Source organism: Apaloderma vittatum, unplaced genomic scaffold (genome assembly GCF_000703405.1).
Source record: "Apaloderma vittatum isolate BGI_N311 unplaced genomic scaffold, ASM70340v1 scaffold12331, whole genome shotgun sequence".
Taxonomy (NCBI): domain Eukaryota; kingdom Metazoa; phylum Chordata; class Aves; order Trogoniformes; family Trogonidae; genus Apaloderma; species Apaloderma vittatum.
The window spans coordinates 1-20956 of record NW_009698572.1 but is presented as its reverse complement, the minus strand read 5'-3'; the positions used below and the strand labels follow the sequence as shown (position 1 = coordinate 20956).

The window sequence follows — 20956 nt, the reverse complement described above, 5'->3', positions numbered from 1 at the left end:
ATGAAATTCAGACAAAATCCATGTTGCACTTCAGCTGAAAACAGGACTCTGGTTTTTGAAATGCATTACACAAGAAGAGTACGAGGTGCATCTTGCCACAAGGAGCCTGTAGTTTAAATATGAGTTTTATCTCACTTTTCCAAGAAGCAGCTTGACACAGAGATGTATTTATTGATCATGTGGCTTTTCATAAGTAGCTGCTGTGGTTGCTCTGTGGTTTGATTTGCTCAGGAACTGCACAGCTTTGGCTAAGGAAGTCTGCATAGCCACTGGTAAACACTTTGCCCAAATTGCAGAGTTGGTTCACATCTACTCCAAAAAGACCGCATAGACCCTACGGGGAATTATAGCTTTCAGCCATGCAATAGGCAGCTGTCAGGGCTAAGCTAGTTTTTAGCCTTGTTCAGCTGAATATAGTCAGTGGAGAGATGGAGGTATGCTTTACTTGATGATTCACCACCACTGCTACCTTAAAATGAGATTATCCCTATCTGGACAGTCTCTTTCCATGAGCTACAGAGGAAACTTTGCTTAGCTGAATGGGATAAAAGGGTAAGTCTTAGCCATCTGAAGTTACACCAATCCTGACTAATCCTACAGTTGAATGATCACTGTGTGTGCTCAAAAGTGAGTGACAATGAATAGAGGCTCCCAGAGGATCACCCATCCCATCGAAGAAGAGGCAGCTAGCTGAAGGAGATGAGGCAAGTCAGAGAAGGCATAAATACCTAGCAAAGACCAAATGCCAAGCCTTACACTCCTTATGTTAGCTGAGATGCATCCCACAATGTCTACCAGACATGAAATTCAGTCTGCAGGTTACAGTGTAGAGATGGGAAGGCAGAATTTGTGCTTTCTGCAAAGTGCCTTCTTTTCAAGACCATCCATTATCAAGCTCACCATTTTTATTTTTTTCACTCTGGCCTCCATGAAAGCTATTCTTTAGAACTATTTCTTATCATTACTGCTTTCTACCATATTAAGAAATGGGAAATTTTGCTCACTTGAAGTTGCACTTTGCTGCTTGCAGCATCTGAGCCACCTCTTTCACAGCTAGCTTGGGCATCCCTACTACACATGGCAGTGGAGATGTTGAGTCAGTGCCAGAGGAGAACCCGCTGTGCAGTTTCACACTCAAGTCACGTTGACTTCCGTGGCCAGATTTCACCCAGCAGTAATTGCTGGCTTGTACCATGGTTTACAAATGTAAGGGCATTGCGCGTGCTGCCCTTTATTCCATTTGATTTTTTTTTGTATCTTTTTATTTGCTCTTCTAAATTCTATATTTCAAATACGCTTTTCCAGGCAGGATCAGGCAACATTCTCATTGATTGTGGATTCTTCCCAATCTCTGTCACTCACCTATTTTAGTAACTAAGGCAATCTCTGTCTCTCTGCTTCTCTCTCCCTCTCCTTCAGTGTGAGCACATCAGTGCTTTCTAGCACAATGTACTTACGATGTCTTTTTAAATGGGGATATTTTTTTAGCTCGGCATGGTGTTATCCCCAAAATGGCAACCTGGTATAACTGCATTTGATACACAGTGCTATAATATTTATTCTGTATCTACGCTGTCTTTTCTGCAGTATGAGGATTTCCTTGCATTTCTTTAGGTTGGTTTGCAGTATCTGTTACTACCCCACTGTTTGGAAGACAACTGATGATGAAACAATAATCACAAATAAGCAAGCTTTCCCTATTCCTATCAAATCCATTTAACAGAAGTGAGCAAAGCTAGCAGGTGGTTCTCCGAAGATCTCATTAGCCACTTTGATTGTCTCTAACATCTCTTGTAAGCAAATGGCTCATTACCATGGATATTTACATATCCTTTACTTTGGGACAGAGTGCTGTACACCAGTGAACTATAAACCTATTACTACATGTCTTCACATTTACATTGTAAATACAATTCCTACTGCGTGTACTGACACTAGCTATCAAAGACAATAAAATCTAATAGTGCTCAAAGTGATCTTGATCTCCATCTTTAGTATGATAACTGTGTCACAAAACTTTTCAAACACAAGTCTTTGAGCCTTTTGGAGATGTTCTAGCGAACCACAGTGCTCACACAATGAGATCCTCATCTGGCAAAGGAAACAAGCTGGGGCAGGAGTGGAAAAAGAAAGGGAAAGGGGGAAATGTAAAGGATTCCTTTGTTCTAGCTCCTTTGATAAGAGCATTTGTACAGTAATATGGTATTTTGGTGGGCCTGGCAAAGCCGAGGCGTTTTTATCTAATAAGATCAGGATTTTATATGGTTATTAATTTATATTTTGTAATATGATGCTGCATTCTTTGAGTTGAAAGAATGGTTATCTATTGCTTAGCTTGTGCCATCATTGTAATATTGTAACGGTGTTGTTTGACACTGACCTAGTTCTTCAAACACTGTAGCACTCATATGTGCCCTATCCACCAAACAGGGTAGCACCTAGCTTATATTTTTGTGAGAAAACAGAGGGTTTGATTCCCTGCCACTGAAGCTGATGGAAAAAATACACAAATTCCAGTCCTGTGAGTGCACATTCTCCACTGATGGAAATCTGCTACTATCGACAAAGCTGATAAAGCCCATGCTGTTTTCACAAGTTGATCACCCGTACCTCATCACATTGTGCTTGTGCCAGTCTGAAAGTATGACACTTTGAAGTATTATCTGCTTTGACTGAAGATCTTATTTTTGTTGGCATGTAGTCAAAGAGAGAGCATATTAATGGAAAACAGCTTAGAAGATCATGGAGCTTGTGGCTTTTAGCGGTTGACAAGATTATATGCTCAGTCTCAACATCAAATGCAAATAAGTAGTGGAGATATTTAGACTTGGGTTTTCTTTTCCTGCTGAGGTAGAAGATGATTCCCCTTTAAGATTCCTTCAGTAAGGCATTTTTTTAAACATTAGGAGGAAATTTGAGAGATTGCTCTGAGTTTTTCTGTACACAGGATGTCTTCTAGGTTTATGAGCTAGTAAATGGTGGTTTACAGAATTACAGGAGGGATTATGCTTCGTAAAAGCTAGTTAGTGTGTCCTGTCTCTGACACAGTAGTCAGAATGAAGAAGGAGATGGCCTCCTTTATTGTATTTAAGATAGCACGTAGGACTTGAGTTTTTCTTATATCCTAAGAGGAGAAAACTCCCATCCATAATGTATCACCTCCTCTTTCTTCCTGTGTGTAACAGGAGGTTGGTTCTTTACCACTCAGATCTTTAATTCAAAACTTACCTGAAACCTGATTTCTGAACAGTTTTTAAAGGCCTGATTCTATCTTTAACTCATGCAAGAAAACCTTGGAGGTCAAAAACATTCTTTTGACGTTGTGAGCTTGTATTCTCTATTCTCTAGAGCAAAGTAGTAGAGGTAGTGAACAATATTACAACAGTTCTTTAGTAAGGATAGACATTTCTATCCCGAATAGTTTTTAAATAAAATAAACAGCAGGAAAAAGGTGAGCATCCCTCACACATCCACAAAACTAACCATAGGATGAAGCAGAATCTATTTTTCATTTTCCAGTCATCTCTCTGGGTCAAATTCCAAAATGTTCCAATACCCACCCTTTGACAAGGATTAAAGTAAACAGAAATTTATAGGACTTAAATCAAGTATATGATTCATAAATAAAAAAGATTAAAGCTGTCACCAGTGAAAGATTGCTAAATGGCAGCAGATTTCATGCTCAAGGGAAATATTGCTTTTGGTATATGTTGGAGTGATTTAACTGGGACAAAGAAATGACATCTGGGAGGGGAGAGTCTGGCCATCATTGTGCCATGCAACTAGATATTTTATGCTATTCCTATGAGTGAAAATTATTTTATTGTGAGAAAAGCTTATTAGAAAATGGTACTGATTCTGAACAAGTATTTTTTATGAGTAGAAGAAAGAATCAACTATAAAACACAATAAAAGCGTGAAAAAAAGAAATGGATTTCAACCACTAATCTGTTTTATCCCTCCTTCTCTTCTGTAGGTTGCCCAGGAATGTGGGACAATATTACATGCTGGAAACCTGCAAGTGTGGGTGAAATCGTCTTTGTCAAGTGTCCTGCACTATTCAGATTTATCATCTCTGAAGATGGTAAAGTATTTTCTCTTTGTTCTTTGCCTCTGAGTAGTAAAGCTGCTTGGGCAGCATGAGTGTAAAACCTTGCTTGGATACTCAGTATAAAAGGAAATCAAAAACACTACAGTGATCTGGAGCTGGGCTTCATCACTTAGATGTGAAATTTGGGTCTTGGATAGCTTATCACCACAATTCAAATCTATTTTAGAAAATAACTAAAACTTATACTGGGTTCTGCTCTTGCTAAAGGAGAACATAGGCGTGAGATGACCAGTGTGAGGAGCTTCTGTGTTGGGAGTCCAGGGAAGAGTCAGTGGGAATGAGAGATTCCTGGAGAGATGTAGAAGCTCCATCATGCCTTCTTATGGTCTGTAGAAATGAGACATCATCATCTTTCTGCCTCTTACATCTGGCATCAGCAACAACACAAACAAATGAGAGATCAGAAATTTAGGCTGTTTGTGCTTTCAGTGTGCATTGCTGCCTAACAGGTTTGCTCCTTGTCTTACAAAAAAAATACTGCAGATGATCAGCTAGGCTCTCTTTTCTCTCTTTCTTCTGCCATTTGAAGCTTGAACCAAAAGTCCTATATACTCACCATGCTTCATAACCAAACCCTGACAGTCTCCAGCTTCAATCCTCATACAACCCAGCCACTACTCCCAAATCAGTTGCTATTGAAAGGAGAACCTACCGTAGTAGTGGTAATACTATTTAACCTACTTATTAATATTATCTAGTGCTTTTTAATGGGAATAGTCGCTGTGCAAGCCAACTGTTTGCATGATACCAAACCCTGCTTCTCCCTTCTCCATTTTTTTAAACTTGTGATATGCACGACAGTGACAATTTGCCAGGTAGAAATGAGTGCATGTGGACAGGAGGAAATAACTGTTAAGCTGTCCACAGCAGATACATAGACTTATTAGGTGTTCTCTTGAAGTCCCTTTTTTATTTCTTTTCATGATTCCATAAAATTATCTTCTCAGATGAGGGAGGCTAATTCCTCCCATCGGTGTTAGCTAACAATCAGCCTTTGTCCATCCAACAACAGCTTTGTCCACCTCCTCCCAGCACCCATCTGGGCTACTGCAGATCACCTAACTAGCAATGTCTATTGAGGAACAAGTTCATCATTTTTCCCCAGGATATTTTTTCCCAAAATTTATTTTACCAAAAAATTATTCATTAAACTAGAGCAAGGTAGATTTAGATTAGACATTAAAAAAGAAGTTCTTTATTATGAGAGTGGTGAGACACTGACACAGGTTGCCCAGGAAAGTTGTGGATGTCAGCCCTGGAAGTGTTCAAGTCCAGGCTGGATGAGGTTTTGAGGAATCTGATCTACTGAGAGGTGTCCTTGCCCATGGCAATGGGGTGGGAACTAGACGACCTTTAAGGTCCCTTCCAACCCAAACCAATCTGTGATTCTATGATTCGTGTACATTCTTGAGTCCAAAATCTACTTTCTCTGTGTTGCCACACACAGGGGGCAGGGAACAGTGAGTGCTTCACACACAGCTTCAGGAAGCCTGAAATCCTCACCTTTAAATACACTGAACCAAGTGCCAATACTTTTGTGAAATGGGAAGGAATTTAAGGGTGATCATTACCTCATCTAAATTTACCTGTGAGTCCTCTAGACTCCATCTGTACTCAGTGGAGAGAAAGAGACTCACAGAGGACAATTTGTGTTGTTCCAAGAGACATGAGGTGAATCATGCCTTGGAGATACCTCTCTTTATCTATCAAGTACTAAGGACAATTCAGTTAAACTAGGCACCTAATTTTTCAACACGGAAAGATATGTCCCTCTTTAAATTGTCGGGTATAAAAATATAACTACCTCTGTAATTCTGTGTGCTTTAATTATAGCCAGTATAATTAAACATAATATTTACTGCTGCAATATGAGTTCAGTATTGACTTAGTGCATAGAGTGGCACTTACTGAGCCATTCACTTTTAATGATAACAGAAAAAAATACATCAGCATTCAGTAAGGTTTGTACCTGGGATGGCCAAGGGAATAGTCTTCCCTCTTTAATTTTTTTGTTTGTTTTTGTATATTCATTTGTTGTCAATTCTCCATGACTTCGTAATCAATTGCTGTTGACTACTTGTCACTCAGCCTGATTGTCAAGCCAATTCTGGTCATCCTTTGCCCAGGATATACACTAAGCCAAACATTTTCACTACCCAGTTATCAGTGATGTTTGCAGTCTGCAGGCAAAATACTTTTATGTGATTTGCTGCTCATCAGCAGGTGGCTGATATATTGTTGTCTTCTGACAAACTGCAGGAGGCCTCTTATTCAAGACAGTGCCTGTCATAATTTCCCTTAAGACCTCTTCTTTTCAGTGGCTTGTAATCTACACCCCCTACATACCCTCAAGCTACAGTGTGCTAACACATGATAACATAACTCTTCTCTCTCTCTCTCTCTCTCTCCCCCTGTCTGTTTTGGATGCAATGCTCAGAGATACTGCTTGTTTCATCGTGGCTTGTAATCTACCCCCCCTACATACCCTCAAGCTACAGTGTGCTAACACATGATAACATAACTCTTCTCTCTCTCTCTCTCCCCCTGTATGTTTTGGATGCAATGCTCAGAGATACTGCTTGTTTCATCCTATGGAGGGCGGTGTATATCTATAGCACAGGAAATCTCCGCCTCTGCCAACTTATCTCCACACCTCTGCCATGGACACTTCAGCTGTTCTTTAGTTCAAACCCACAACTCTTCAATTTAGAGAAAGAATGTGGTTGGGTACTGTGCCTAAGACCTTACAGAACTCCAGTTAGATGACATCTCTAGCTCTTCCCTTGTCCACTGATGTAGTCACTCAAATCGTAGAAGGCCATTAGGTTGGTCAGGCAGGACTTGCCCTTGGTGAAGCCATGCTGGCTGTCTTGAATCACCTCCCTGTCCTTTGTGTGCCTTCACAGAGCTTCTAGGGGGATCTGTTTCATGATCTATCCAGGCACAGAGGCGAGGCTGACAGATTGCTAGTTCACAGGGTTTTCATTTCTACCCTTTGAAAAATGTCCCTGAGGGCAGTTTCCCAGAGGATCCTATTGACTAATTCCTTGAACAGATGGAAATTTACTTTCCTAAAATTCAGAGTTCTGAGTTTACTCTTCATCTGACCCATACCCCTCAGGACTGTGAACTCCAGTGGGTAATCACTGCTGACTCCAATCTTGATGTCACCAATATCACCTAAGCCACCTCCCTCCTTAAGAACATAGTTATCTTAATGAGATCTATTCCAGAGCTTAACTAACCTGTTATCTGTTAAAAGGAAGACTTTTTTTTTAAAAATGAGAAGAAATATGTGTTTTAGAAATATTAAAATTTATATATATATATAAGCTCTATCATATCTAGAGCTGTGTAAAATAGTGTTGAAATAATGATTTTAAATTACTTTCCTAGGATTTACAGACCTGTGCCTCACTTTTGACCTGTAACAAGGTGATAGTATTACCCTAAGGGAGAAGTAGTCAGTCCAGTGTAAACGTATGTCCTACTTTCTTTATCTCCTTACAGGATCCCTAACAAAAGTGACAGCTGTTATCTGTGCTGAGTTTGAGTTGTTTTTTGGACATCTGTTCAGTCAGAACAAAACCAAGGTTCCTAATTTGTTAGATAAATAAATAAACATTTAATCTGGAGTAGTCTGAAATCTACAGATCTGGCTGGATTTGCACTGGTGACCTCAAGGTGGAAATATCTACATCTATAATCACTCTCCTGGGTGAATCCGCATGAGTTTTTTCTACAATTACTGCTTTTTAATTAGCCAGGTATATTTGTTTCAATGAGGGCTTAATGAAAAAAAGTCACATTTTATGATGATTTCTTAAATAAAGGGCTATTAGATGACTAAAATGTTTCTAAGAGATGGCCAATCACATTTTATAGGTTGTTATATTATCCTTTGGCTACTGCAGTGTTTCTAGAATATGTAACTAGGCTAGACACTGACGCTGTTCATTAATACCATATTCATTCTTAATACAGCCAATTATTTGTATGAGCATAAATGATTTTTACAAACAGCAGAACTAACTTGAAATTAGGCTTTTAAGAAGTTTGTCCTGTGAAACACTGAAGTACCTGTATGTATGGCTCTTTGTGTAACAAACCACATGAAGTTGTATTCTTAGAGAGTAGAAGTTATCTCACTTGGCTTTGGATATCAAGAAGTTATATGTATGTCTAAACTGATCATATGGATTTCTGGTTCATCAAATGGAAAGCAATGGGTACTTGTAGAGAATGTTTCCTCTGGCCTATTTCAAATGCTTCTCTTGAGATGAATGAATTTACTGGAGGGGGTTGTTTGTTTTGTGGTTTTCAGAAAGGAATTTGGCTGTTTTGACTTGGACATCTCATTTCCATATGAAGTAAAATAAAAAAACAGAAAGAGAAAATACAAAATCAAAATTAACCAACTAAACTGTTATCTAGAGAGATACTTTGGTGAAAAAATATGTATGGATTTAGCTTAAAATACAGCTGTTGTTTTAATTTTGAAAATATACTGTTCTAACCTTTGCTGCAAGTCAACTGAGGAGTAACATTTGAACTGCTGTCAACATCATACAGAAAACCAAATGTTAAATTCCATGTTGTGTGGTTGGTGACTCTTCCCTGTAAAATTTCATTTCACCTCTCTGCTCCTCCAAAATTAACAAAATTTTTCACTTCCTTTCAGATGCAGACTCTAAAAAAACTCAGTTCATGCCAATATCTCTCCTGAGCTTTTCTAGTTTAGTAGGTTAAGCATTTACAGCGGCTTTCCTTCTAGATGGTTCCTAAATATTCTTTTTCTTGCCTCTTCAACATTCCTTTCTCTGATTGATATCCATCAATTCACAATGTTATTTTCACAGGGAGCTACAACTTCCATGATGTCACCATTGCATATTATGCTTTCTCCAGTACCTTCCCAGTACTGACTCCAGGGATAAACACTTTAGAATGGAGTGCTTTTAAAGCATTCTAACATAACTTTGAAAAGGAAGAAAATGGAAAAAAATGTGTCAAGCTGTGATGCTGCATTTCAGTGTGACACAGCAAGACCTAGAGATGGCCCCAACATAGTGATCTCCACTCCTGGCTGGAAAATTTTCTCTGCTTTGTTCTTTTTCCCTTTTTTATTCCAGATGTAGGTGATCCTGCCTGGCAGTGGAAATCTACAGAAGCCAAGTCTGTGCTTGTCTTTCCTTGCCCCTGCACAGCTGGGGTATTCTGGAACCTATAAAGCCATATTACTCAAATATTGAAAGAAACCCAATAGCCAGATCAGAAATGAGCTTATTTTTAGATCTTTGATTTGCAGTAAGAACTAATACAAACGATAATAGGCAGTTTCTGAGATTGCCTTATGCTCCACATTGATAAAATGCTTTCATTCAAAAATCCAAATAGTAAATATGATTAACTCTCTGAATCTTCCAGCATTGAGAACACTTATCTAGTGCTCAGTCTAGAACACTACCTGCTACACCCCAAAGCACTTTACTACAAAGCATAACTTACTTTACAGGACACGGAAAATGTATATAATTTTTACCAGAGACATAAAATGCATCCTGTATTTATACTAGGATTAAGGTTTTATAATTAAAATTCAGGAGAATAAAGAATGTATCCAGGTGTTACAGATTTTATGAGGGAATTATCTCCTGTGCTCACATTTTTGAACCAAAGTATTTGGCTTACTGCTACTATGGAAGTTATATGACTTCAGTGCTTTATTGTCCCTGGGAAAAGGAACTTGGAAATAGCCTATTACTGATCCCATTAAAAATATTGGGAGGCACTCCAGTACTTATTCCAGTAGTAAGCCTCATATATTGGGCACTAGAGATATCATGGGTGGACAGTGGGATTTATGACTGCAGGGTTAATTGGATTTGGGAAGCCATCTGCAGCTTTTTTCTCCTGTCTGAGTTTAGATGTTATCCCTACTCAAACAGAATAAGATGACAAGAGAAGAGTTAATGAGAGGGGAAGTGATGCTACATGCTTATATGTGGAAAGCCCTTCTGTATCATTTCTGGGAAACAGTCCTGGTAAAGTCTTTAAGTGCTGACTAGGTACCACTGTGAAAATGGTACGTAACACTCAAACTGAGTGAAAAGACAATAAAAGTCATTGTCTGCCAAGGTGAAAGCTGTTGAAAATACTTATTAGTTAGAGTTTTTATGAGTTTGGGTTACGTATTAATATTTTTTTTTATATAGACAAATAGGTGACTGTTAAAGATCAGGGGCCTTCTAAACAGTAAAATGCATTTGGAAGATTGTGCACTTTTGTTCTACTGAAGCAGTAGACGCAGAATTTCTTTGCCACTAGCTGAAGTTAAGGTCAGCATCACAGCAGACTGAAATTGGAAATCACATTTACTTGTCAAATAGGCAAGGCAAAAGATCAATGCAAAGGTCTGGGTTTCTACTCCAGTATATCTCACCCCAGTGGATATTTCATCATCCTGCATGAAAATTGAGGAAATTAATACACTAGAACCAAGCATTTTAATCAGGGAAATAACAACGAGCCATCAGAGCTTAATTTGAAGCCACCAGCGGCACCCTGTGCATACCTTAATTTCAACTTTGGCTTCATATAAGAACCTAGACAGTATTCAGAAGTAAGTTCAGTGCAGAGGTATCTCTTTTTTCATCTATAAACTGGCTAAAGGTTTTGGACAGCTTTCAAAGCTGTCTGCAGATTGCATACGTGTTGTTGCTTGGTGTTCAGCAAGTCCGAGAAAGAATTGTGACATAAAAACTGTATACAAGAGACTTACTGAGTGTTGGTGTTTAAAATAATAAGCCTTGCCAATAATCAAGATAATAGTGCTTACTAGATACAAAGCCTGTCCTGCTGGTTTTTACATCTCTATTCTTTCCACAGGCACTAAATCCATGTGGTTACTTCAGCTTTTTTGAAGCGAGGAGGACAAGCTGTAATTAAGCATGCCTCCTCGGTCACAGCATCACAAAGTGTCTCTGCAATGCAGAGGAAAAATGGGAGGAAAATATTGCCATCAAAGGACAATAACTGTATCTATATTTCCAATCAAATAGTTAAGGCCTCATAGATGTTTTCTGCAGGAAAATGATATTTTCTGGCCTTTCCCACCAAATGATGGGAACATAAGACTGCCTTTGTTACTCAAAGATGCAAAGTGACCAAAGGCATCTGAGCTAAAGATCAAGTCCTGGGTCCTTTGCAAGATGATATTTTGCAGTGGCTAAGGGAAAGATGTAGCACAGCTCAAGATCTTTGTCAATATGTTCTGAAAGCTAGTTTGGCCCTGGAAAATTAAAAAAAAATCATACTTCTCTGGGAAGTGTGCAAGGGTGGAACCTGCTGAGAGCTGCTGAGTAGTTTAGAGAGCACCCGGACAGCAAAAGATAATATATTGAAACATTACTGTAGGTGCAACATGGGCAGATGCTTCTGCTTTTTCTAGCAGTCTTTGCTCTACTCTTGTGTCTCCTCTTGACTCAAATAATTGAGAAAGGAGATCCAATTGATTGCAGGATTTTAGGTGTGGTGGGCACACATCCATTCTTGCCTTTAAGAAAGTGATTTAATAGGCTTTCATTGGACAATGTTTCTTATTTTCTGTGTTTCTTGTTTGAAAAGTATTTGCTTTTCTCTGAAATATGAGCTGGGAGACACTTCTTTGGAGCTAGGAGATGCTTCGATATTATTTGCGTTGACCTTGCAGTCTGATGGATGTTCCTGTGACAGCCAGCCTCATAGGAAGGGTACACATAATGTTTAGATGATACTGAACAGTTGCTATGGTGACCTCAGTCCATTGCTAATTTTATAGCCTTTGATAGGAAGTAGGAGGAAAAGAAGAAAGTCATAAATTCCCTTAAAAATTATTGGTCATGTGTACATCAGTCCTGCTTCAGCCAGCCCTGTGTAACTACAGCCTTTATCTTTGTGTGAGACCTCACTGATATTGTCCTGTGATCTCCAGGCATGATTCACTGGGTGTTCTTGTCTCTATGTCATGAAACCATGCACCCTGAAATTAGGATGGGATAGAGGAGAAACGGACTTGTATATCAATTCCGTCACTGCTTTTACTGCAGTGTTTTGCACAAACCATTGGGTAACAAAGCTGTAAAATCTGCTTCCTCTCATCCTACGGCAGATGTCTAAAACAAATCACCCTCTGGAAGGGCCAGTCTCTTTATCCTTTGTGGGGGGGTACTTATCTCAACATGAACCAGCCTTCTTAATCTTACTTATAATTTTCCTCTGCCTCAATTTTCTTGCTCTCAAAGTACAGTGAACAATACCACTTGATTTTGTACTGTCTCTGTGCAAGCACTATGTTCACAAACCTATATGACAAGATAAACAGCAACGTGCAGTAAATGCCAAGTGACTTTCAATCTGTAATTTAAAGTATTGTCTATGGGGCGTGAGGCTGGAGAGACCAAAATCCCTGGAAATGGTGAAGAACTGAACAGAGGGAAAGGTGTGGGAACCTGTGAGGCCATGTACTCTCTGACCTTGCCTAGCTGCCACTTTCTACAGATCCTGTAAATGAGATTTTAAAGAACTAACAGCTGATTCTGAATCACTTTCCATGTGGGAAAAAAAGAGTAGCAGTGAAGTAACAGGAATGGTTGGATAGTGGGATTGAGAGTGCCCAGATACGGGAGAGGGGAGAAGGGGTTTAGAAGCAGCGGGTGGAGTATGCAAGCGGTATTAGTGTGGGGAGATCACAGAGCCCCAGAAAAGCCACGGGGTAGGATCACCGCTCCCAACCACGGCTCTGCCAGCCGGCTGAACAGATTGCTGACACGTGAGAGCAGCATGGAATGATAGAGATGGGAGCGGCACAGCGTGGGGGATGCTGTGGAGTCGGGCATGAGGGTTCGACGAATTATTTCACATTTATACACGCAATGTTAAGCTCCTAATCAGTGCTGTATAAAACAGGAAAATATTCAATTCATGTTCATTATCCACATAGCTGGACAGCGTGATAACGAATGATTGTAGGAAATCTTCTCCATAACATCTTTCTGCCTTAGTCTGTGCTTTCTGAAGGGACAGAATTAACGTGCAGTAAAACCAGTATAAGCTCTGCATATTGATCTCTGTGCTGTCAAAATCCATCCTTTCAGAGGATTACCTGCGTACCCATAACACTGAGATAGGAGCAACAGGAATAAAAAAAAATTAAGCCATTTCAGGACAGAATAGTTTTGGAAACCTTTCATTCCCCTTTGCCTCGCCCCAGCCACTAATAAGAGACAAATGCTGGAACAAGAGGGTTAAATGCAAGTTGTGCTCAGATAAACAAATCTATGGGAGATAAAGCAGTTGCCGTGCCAGCTGACACTGAAAGCAGCCAGCACAAATTTGGCACGAAGGAGACGATCCGAAAGGCTGCGCCGAGCTCAGAGGCTCACAGCACACAAGCTTTAAGCTTTGCCAGTCCTGCTCACTTTAAATCAGAAGCAACAATTGCTTGCCTGAAATTTCTCATCAGCTGGAGGAGAGTGAGGAGGTGGTTATGATTTCTGGGACGCGGCAAATGAAAACCAAAAAAGAAAGTCTGATAAATGTGCAGGAGGGCATGACAGATCTGAGTCTCTGCCACTGACTCTATGGGAAGCTGTTGGCAAGTCTTTTGACTTTTTTTTTCCCCTCCCTTTTTTTCAACTTTTAGTGTGGAAAATAGAAATAAGTAATATTTTCTGTGTTTGATTTCTTTGGTGTTTGGAACTGATAATCCAGTGTTCTGGTGGATCTTCTCCATAGTCTCTAGTTGTGCTGCAAATAACATCAAATTAATAATGTCAAAGAACTAATGGAAGGCACTGTCAATAGACTGAATAAACCATACTTTGTCAAGGATAACATGAGCTTACTCAGGAATTTATTGACTAATGTGAGTGATTACTGATTTAATAAGTGGTGTTCTAAGATACAAATAGCTGCTGTTAGCTCCATGTTTCCTTAGCTTGGGCTTTGCTGTTATTTAACTACATTGGAGGAGCACAGGTGTCAATGTAATTAATGGAAATCTTGAATTAAAGCCTGGAAAAATGCATTTCTAGGCAAAATGCAGACGAAAAGCATATTTTATTTATTCTTTATTTCTGGGAGAACAATGTATTTCATCTAGCCTGTTGTGTAATCATCTTGATGGGCTTTCTCTGCTTCGTCATTGAAGTTGAACACACCAATTTCTCGTTTATGTCGTAAGAGTCAGGCAAGGAGAGGACTCGTGACCGCCCATGTGGTGAAGCGTGTTACAATTTTGCTCGTTACATCACTGCCACCAGAGTAAATGTTTTGAGGTCTTGCTAGAGGCAGAAAGGCACTCAGATGAAGTTCAGATTTTATCCTTTTATATGTAGACATATTAAATGTTAAGCACAGAAATAATTCAAATAAACTCCGCTGCAGTGTCATACCTGTGAGCAAACATAGTCATTGGCACCGTTATCTACCAAGAAAACATCCATGTTCTGGGGTAGGATGCATAAACATATGGTGTCAGAGCAAGCAGCAGCAGCACACAGGAATTTAAAGCCAGGTAATACCTGTATATTCCTTCTTTGTGTGCTTTTATGTATATATATGTATATACATGTATAAATATATATATATGGATACATTTACAAATATAATAGTGTATGTGTGTGTGTTATCCCAACACTCATAGACGGATTGTGACTTTTAGTTGTAATTCAGGGCATAATGTTCGGTGTAAATTTAATTGACTTTGCAGTAGAATAACTTATTAGTGAAGATTAGGTTGATGGATCAAGCCTAAAAGCCTCTATAGTAAAAGGTTATACTGCAGCTTTCTTCAGTATACTATAAGGACTTGAATGCAGAAATATATGTTAATAAAGGGCGAGTTTGCTCCTATAGCAAATTAAAATTGTCAAAAAATGGAAATTCCTTAATTGTGTCCACAGTTAAAATGTAATAATAATTTGAGCAGATAAAAAATATTAATATAAAAAATCTCTTAATTTTCCAAACTTACATTAATATAATATTTTAACTGTTGTTACTGTTGTCATGAAATTAAAAATTAACTAAAATGAGATATTTTAACATCAGAGTGATCAACTCCCATCCACGTTTTGAGTGAAACAATGGTACTTCTTATTTCTTCCTTTTCAGATTACAGGAATAAATTAGCTAAATTTAAAACATTTACACATCAAACCCAGATATTTTTCTAATCAATTAGTGTAACATGCCAGGAACATCAGTCTTCAATCTACTTAGTATTGTCCTGGTCTTTCTCCAACCAGAATTCTGGAATGCTTGTAATACCACACTTCAGGATTTAAGCCATTCTGTAAGACTGATAAACTGAAACCGAATTTGGGTGAGTCGAAGCGTTTTTTTGGAGTTTTTCTTGCAGCTTCTTCTTGCCTTGCTTCTGTGGGATATTGCACTACTATGTAAGGTGCCCTCATGTAAGGAACCCGTTGCATTATGAGCTGTTGATTTGAGTGGCAGCAAGTTATGAAACACACTATGAAAGACAGTGATGAAAGAGCAGCCTCTTGTTTTTTTGATCCTCTAACTGCCTAATAAAAAACCCCATAGATAAAAATTTCTGCAGGATATCCTAAAGTTGATATTCTGAATTCACATTTTAACAACACAGGCGTCTTCACCTGAGCTATATCACTGTTAAGAAAACTTGAGGTTTGGTAGACTCAGGAGGGAAACGGATCTGTCCAAAACATTCTGCAGAGGCATTCGTGTTATTCTGTCAAGAACCTGGAGCACAGCCATAGCGCTTCTGCAGCAGCTGGTCGTTTAGTCTGATGCAGCAAGTTGAAGGTTCTTTGCTAGAAAATGTTTGCTCAGAGCATTGATGACTTCTCAGACCCAGAATTTGTAAGGATGGGAGAACTCTCATATGTGAAATCTTGAAAGTAGCTGGATTTGGGTAGAGAAGCCAGGAGACCAGGGATATTCTCATCATGGATTTCAGTATTAATCCCCCAAGGTAACTGGTAGGTTAAACGTGTAGATGTGGTGTGGAATACGTCCAAAGACCCTGCACAGCCTACCTGATGCTTCAGCTTAGTTTTCCAAAGTCTCACCATCATCTTCATCACTAAACCCTCTGTTTTCTGTCTCAGAAGATCAGCAAGCAAGAAGAGAGAGAGAAATCAATGAATTGAAGTTGTTACATGATAAGGAATTTGAAAAAGTATAAAATATAAAATTAGTTTTATGCTGTGCTGCTACGACTCCCTGTACTATATTTTTTCCCTTAGGTGTTATCTTTCTCCTTTCCCACAGGATCAAAATCAATCTTCATTTGGATTTTACTTTTCACAGAAACACCTCTCTCACAGCTTGCCAAAGGTCTTTTCCAATCATACAAAGACAGGATGTCTTGGAGCTGGAAGGGACCATTAATAGTCAGCTACTCCAACCCCCCTCCCTAGTAAAGATCTAGTTCGGGTTGAAAGAATAACAGGGTGTTGTTCAAGGTGAAAGAGGAACAGGGTGAAAGAAAAACAGTAAGAAACTTCAAGGTTAGTCCAGGGATACAGAACTAATCCAGTCTAAACACTTAACCAGTGCCACTTTGGACTGGTGCTTTGTCACTGGTGGGTGGCCACTGGCAGGGCTATTTGCAGAGATTTGTCGGGCTACTCCGTGTCTCTATGCACGAAGCAGCAGCTCCACTCCGTGGCTTAAGGTAGATCCTCTTTACGCATCCCACAACCCTGAGCTGGAGCTAAAATCCATGGAGGATTCAGGAAATTCTGACCTGAGTGCAGTTTGGGTTAGGTGTTTAACAGGAGGGGGTGTTGGAGATTGGTTTGAGGTAATCTCAACATTTTATTTTGGAAGGACGAATAAAATAAAAAGGAAGTGGAAATTTTTTTCTCACAAATGCAAACTTGTATGGTTCCACTTTGTAACGTTTTGTATTTTTACTATAAAAAGCAGCACGGATTTCAGCTTGGAAATATGTTGGTCTTTCTTATTTCAGAAGCCTCCCTGCCACTGCAGGAAAAGAAAAATAAAAAGAACAACACACAAAAGAACTCCTTCATCTCTTTTTCATATCCTTCCTAAAGTCTGATGAAACGGCATGATAAACAGAGATTTAGCAATAAAGTGCAATCAACCATCTTCTGAAAACCACTTTTCAGCCTTAAATATACAGTACTGATCTTGAAAAAAGGATTTAAGCAACATTTTCTTGCAGTTCTTATCTGGGCACGGTTACCTCCAATCGTCTTATGGGAAGCAAGCTGCTATTGAAACCAAATTGATTATTTCTATTCTTCTGATTTCAGGTTGGGAAGTAGATAACTTGGGGCAAACTCATGCAGGTAAGAACCAGTTTTGGTGACCTCTGGTCTAAAAAATGATATTGTCCTGCACATAATAATATCGGATTATTGAAAAGTTGTTTGTCTATCAACAGTTATCATAATGAATACGTATAATTCCTTGTAACACTCCAATAGAGAATGAAAGTAAAACTCTGATGTTTCTAGAAATCAGTGCCATTTAACCTATAACCATAAAATCAAATTGTCAGACTTCAAACCAAATGATTACTGTGTTTTTGTCATTGATGGGTGGAAATACTTTTTTCATTAATTCTGTTAAAACTGACTATAATTAAATATCTATGGATTATAAATGTAAACTTCTAATGGTATAATATCTCACTTCTGTATTTCACAGTAAAATTGATCCTAGCGTGATTGTATGTGTTTTTAGTGATGTCCTTACTGTTTGCAGTAGCAGTTTTTAGATTTTATAATTTCAGCTTTGATTTAAACTTGCAAGTAAAACTGTGTTTACTTCCTGAAAACATAGAATAAAATATTTATTGCCTTTGGGTCTGATCCAAACAAATAAAAATCAATTGGATTCTATTCACTGATTTCTAGAGAGACCAGTTTGGGCCCTTATAAAAAACACAATCAAAACAACTTCATACCAAATTTCCACTTTTATAGGTGATTATGACCTGCTGGAAAGCACAGCCCAGTCTCCCCTAGGTAAGAAATGGAACCATGGAATGTTTCTCTTTATATTTTAACTCTGTTAGAAAGGAAGCTCCAAGTTTTTTCTCCTACTGTTTAGGTATTATTTTCTAATCAGTTTTAATTATGGTGACACATTTTCTGGTGTTCTACTTTTAGTGATATTATGAAAATTTATTCCTCCACTATTGAACCTTGCAATCTAGCAAATATGTTGTTATAAATTATATCTACCTGGTTAACAGTAATTACTAAATGGTGTTAAAGAAAGTCCACACCACGATTCAGTGGTTATTTTTCATAGAAAACTAGGAATGAATGTGCAAGAATAATTTACCAAAATTTGTCAAGTAATGCAATGTTCTTAAATGAATGTCATGATTAAATAAATATATTCTGCTGCATGGATGACAAACAGATTCTCTAAATATAAGGTCACTGCTGGTGTTATGAGCTCCTTGACTAAACTGCTCTAAGAATGTGAAGCAGCATAACCTTAATAAAAGGAAAAACATGGAAATTTCCATCAATCTTGGTCAAAGTACAGCTCAAACTTCAAAAACTGTAATGTTTCGATAAATGGAAATTGTTCTATTGTGCTGGGGAGGAAGAAGTGCAGCCAGCAGCCCAGCTCTGATTTTTCAGCCAGGTCACTGAGCACTGGCAAGAATAGCGGTGCTTAAAAAGAGCACCTTGGGGACCATCCCACCTTGGGTGGCCTCAGGAAGAAAGTGTCAAGAAACAGTTTCCTCTTCCACCCACAGCTCTTATTCCCCAGTGTAGTTTTAAGCCTTTTGACTATGTCAATGAAAGCCATTTAGGAGCTAGTCCTTATATCAGATGAGACAAACTTAGGAGAAAAAGAGAGGAAAAGAGCAAGAGGTTTTCCTTAAGCCACTTTTGAGGCTCCTTGCAATCACTTGCTTTAGAGTAAGGTTATAAACTGGGATTGGAACAAACAAGAAGCAGAGTTCTGGAGCAGATTTGAAGTTGTCAGCTGAAGTCACACTGGGCATCTGGAGGTATAAATGAATATATTGATGTGAAAAAAGGAATGAGGAAGAGATTCCCGCTCTTATCTTTTCTTCATTTTCCTACAGACCCTTCTCACACATCACTCTCAGATCAGAGCCTAGGCTTGAAGATGAATGGGGTACATGTTATGCTGACTATAGGAGAACAGTCCAGCTGCCTCACCATAGACACATAATGGTTATTTTAGATATCCTACAGTATCCCATCTGCCTTCCAGCAGCTGCTTCAAAAAATCAAGTTAGCCTTCTGTTTTCATGCCAGTACCATGCAAATACCTCAGATATAAACCATCTTAAATAGCACAGAGTGTCTATATTTAAGCACTGGACTTAACCTATAGCCATCTGAAATGTAGATGTCTACATCAAAGCCTTTCACAGTCAATTGAAAGAAATGGACATTTAGCTGACTTCTGTTTTAGGTAAACGTGAGGCTTTCGATGGTCTGCAGGCACTGGCTATACTGCTCTCTGCTGACCAGCTGTAGTAGTAGACATTCATAGGTGTGTATTGTAGAATTGTGTCGTTAGAGATGTCATTGAATTTTCAAGATGCCATTGAAATTTCCTATGGACAGCCTGATAAATAATACCCCCAGTAGTCCTGTGGGGTTTTCTTTGGTCACATACCTAGGGGAGGGAGGGTATTTTCTCAGGTTTACTTCAATAATGTCACATTCCCAACTGTACTTGGTGTAGGTGACATTAGCAGAAATTGCACTGAAGATGGCTGGTCTGAACCTTTTCCTCATTATTACGATGCCTGCGGCTTTGATGAGAATGAAACAGAATCCGATAACCAGGTGGGAATTAATCTTATAATTAAAAACAAATGAAGGGGAGGAGCAGAAAGCTGCTTTTTGTCTGACCTTCGGTCATGTTGTGATTTGATGGTGATTAGAATGAAACAATTGGGTATTTATAGACATAAAATGTAAGAAGCAAGGTTTAAATCCTTCCTATCCCTGTACTGAATATTTCCAGAATGTATTTAGTGTTGATATAGCTTTTAATTTCTAGAAGTGTGGGTTAGCTCCCGACTCTTCCCCTATTGACTAAAGAATCCCTTAGCCAGCTACTTTTTTTTTTTTTTTTTAACATATACATCCACAATGGTCAAAGAAATATAGACAGCCTTTGCTAGCTCACTGACAGCTAAACTTCACAGTATGCAGACCCAAGGGCACATCAGACATATAGCAATGTTCTAATATCCAGTGAGATCTCAGGGGAACTGAGAGAAGACAATCAGGCTGTTCAAGAAACAAATCCTGCATGTGGTTCCCCTTGCAAGCTGACAGGGTAAAGACGATGTGACCATAGATGAAGCATTAACCATGTGTTGTTTGCCTCCCAAGGATTACTACTATCTGTCTGTGAAGGCTCTGTACACAGTGGGTTACAGCACGTCTCTTGTTTCCCTCACCACCGCCATGGTTATCCTGTGTCGTTTCAGGTGAGTCAGGACACGAGCAGCGAGTTGCCCAGTCACTGGAGGAAAGACACTAGAGTTCATCTGCCCAAAATGATGTTTAAGCTTTTATCTCACCAGATGTAGAATAAAAGGGAGACAACACTTTAACAGAGTTGTTCCCCCAGCTTGGATACGCTACAGGAGTCACATTTAGGTTGACTGTAAATGCAACTGCAGAAGCTGTGAGTCTATTTTAACAACTGTAGAAGCTGCATCAGACTGAATCTGTTTTATGCTACCCTGCCTGCTACCCCAGAAAAATCTTCAAAACCTGCTCTTGATCATGTCACAGCAATCCCTTGCAATGCTACAGGCTTGGGGAAGGG

The 20956-nt window shown here is 39.0% G+C and overlaps 1 protein-coding gene across 1 annotated transcript in view; it reads left to right on the top strand.

The window, feature by feature from the left end:
* LOC104280429 (pituitary adenylate cyclase-activating polypeptide type I receptor-like) overlaps positions 1-20612 on the top strand; it is a gene marked incomplete at both ends in the record, with an annotated part of 41611 nt that extends 20999 nt beyond the window's left edge. Inside the window, 5 exons of the mRNA XM_009878076.1 lie at positions 3977-4084; positions 17422-17457; positions 18097-18138; positions 19856-19959; positions 20515-20612. Coding sequence (XP_009876378.1) covers positions 3977-4084; positions 17422-17457; positions 18097-18138; positions 19856-19959; positions 20515-20612 — 388 coding nt within the window. The remainder of the gene's footprint in view (positions 1-3976; positions 4085-17421; positions 17458-18096; positions 18139-19855; positions 19960-20514) is intronic.
* Between the last annotated feature and the right edge of the window lie 344 nt (positions 20613-20956).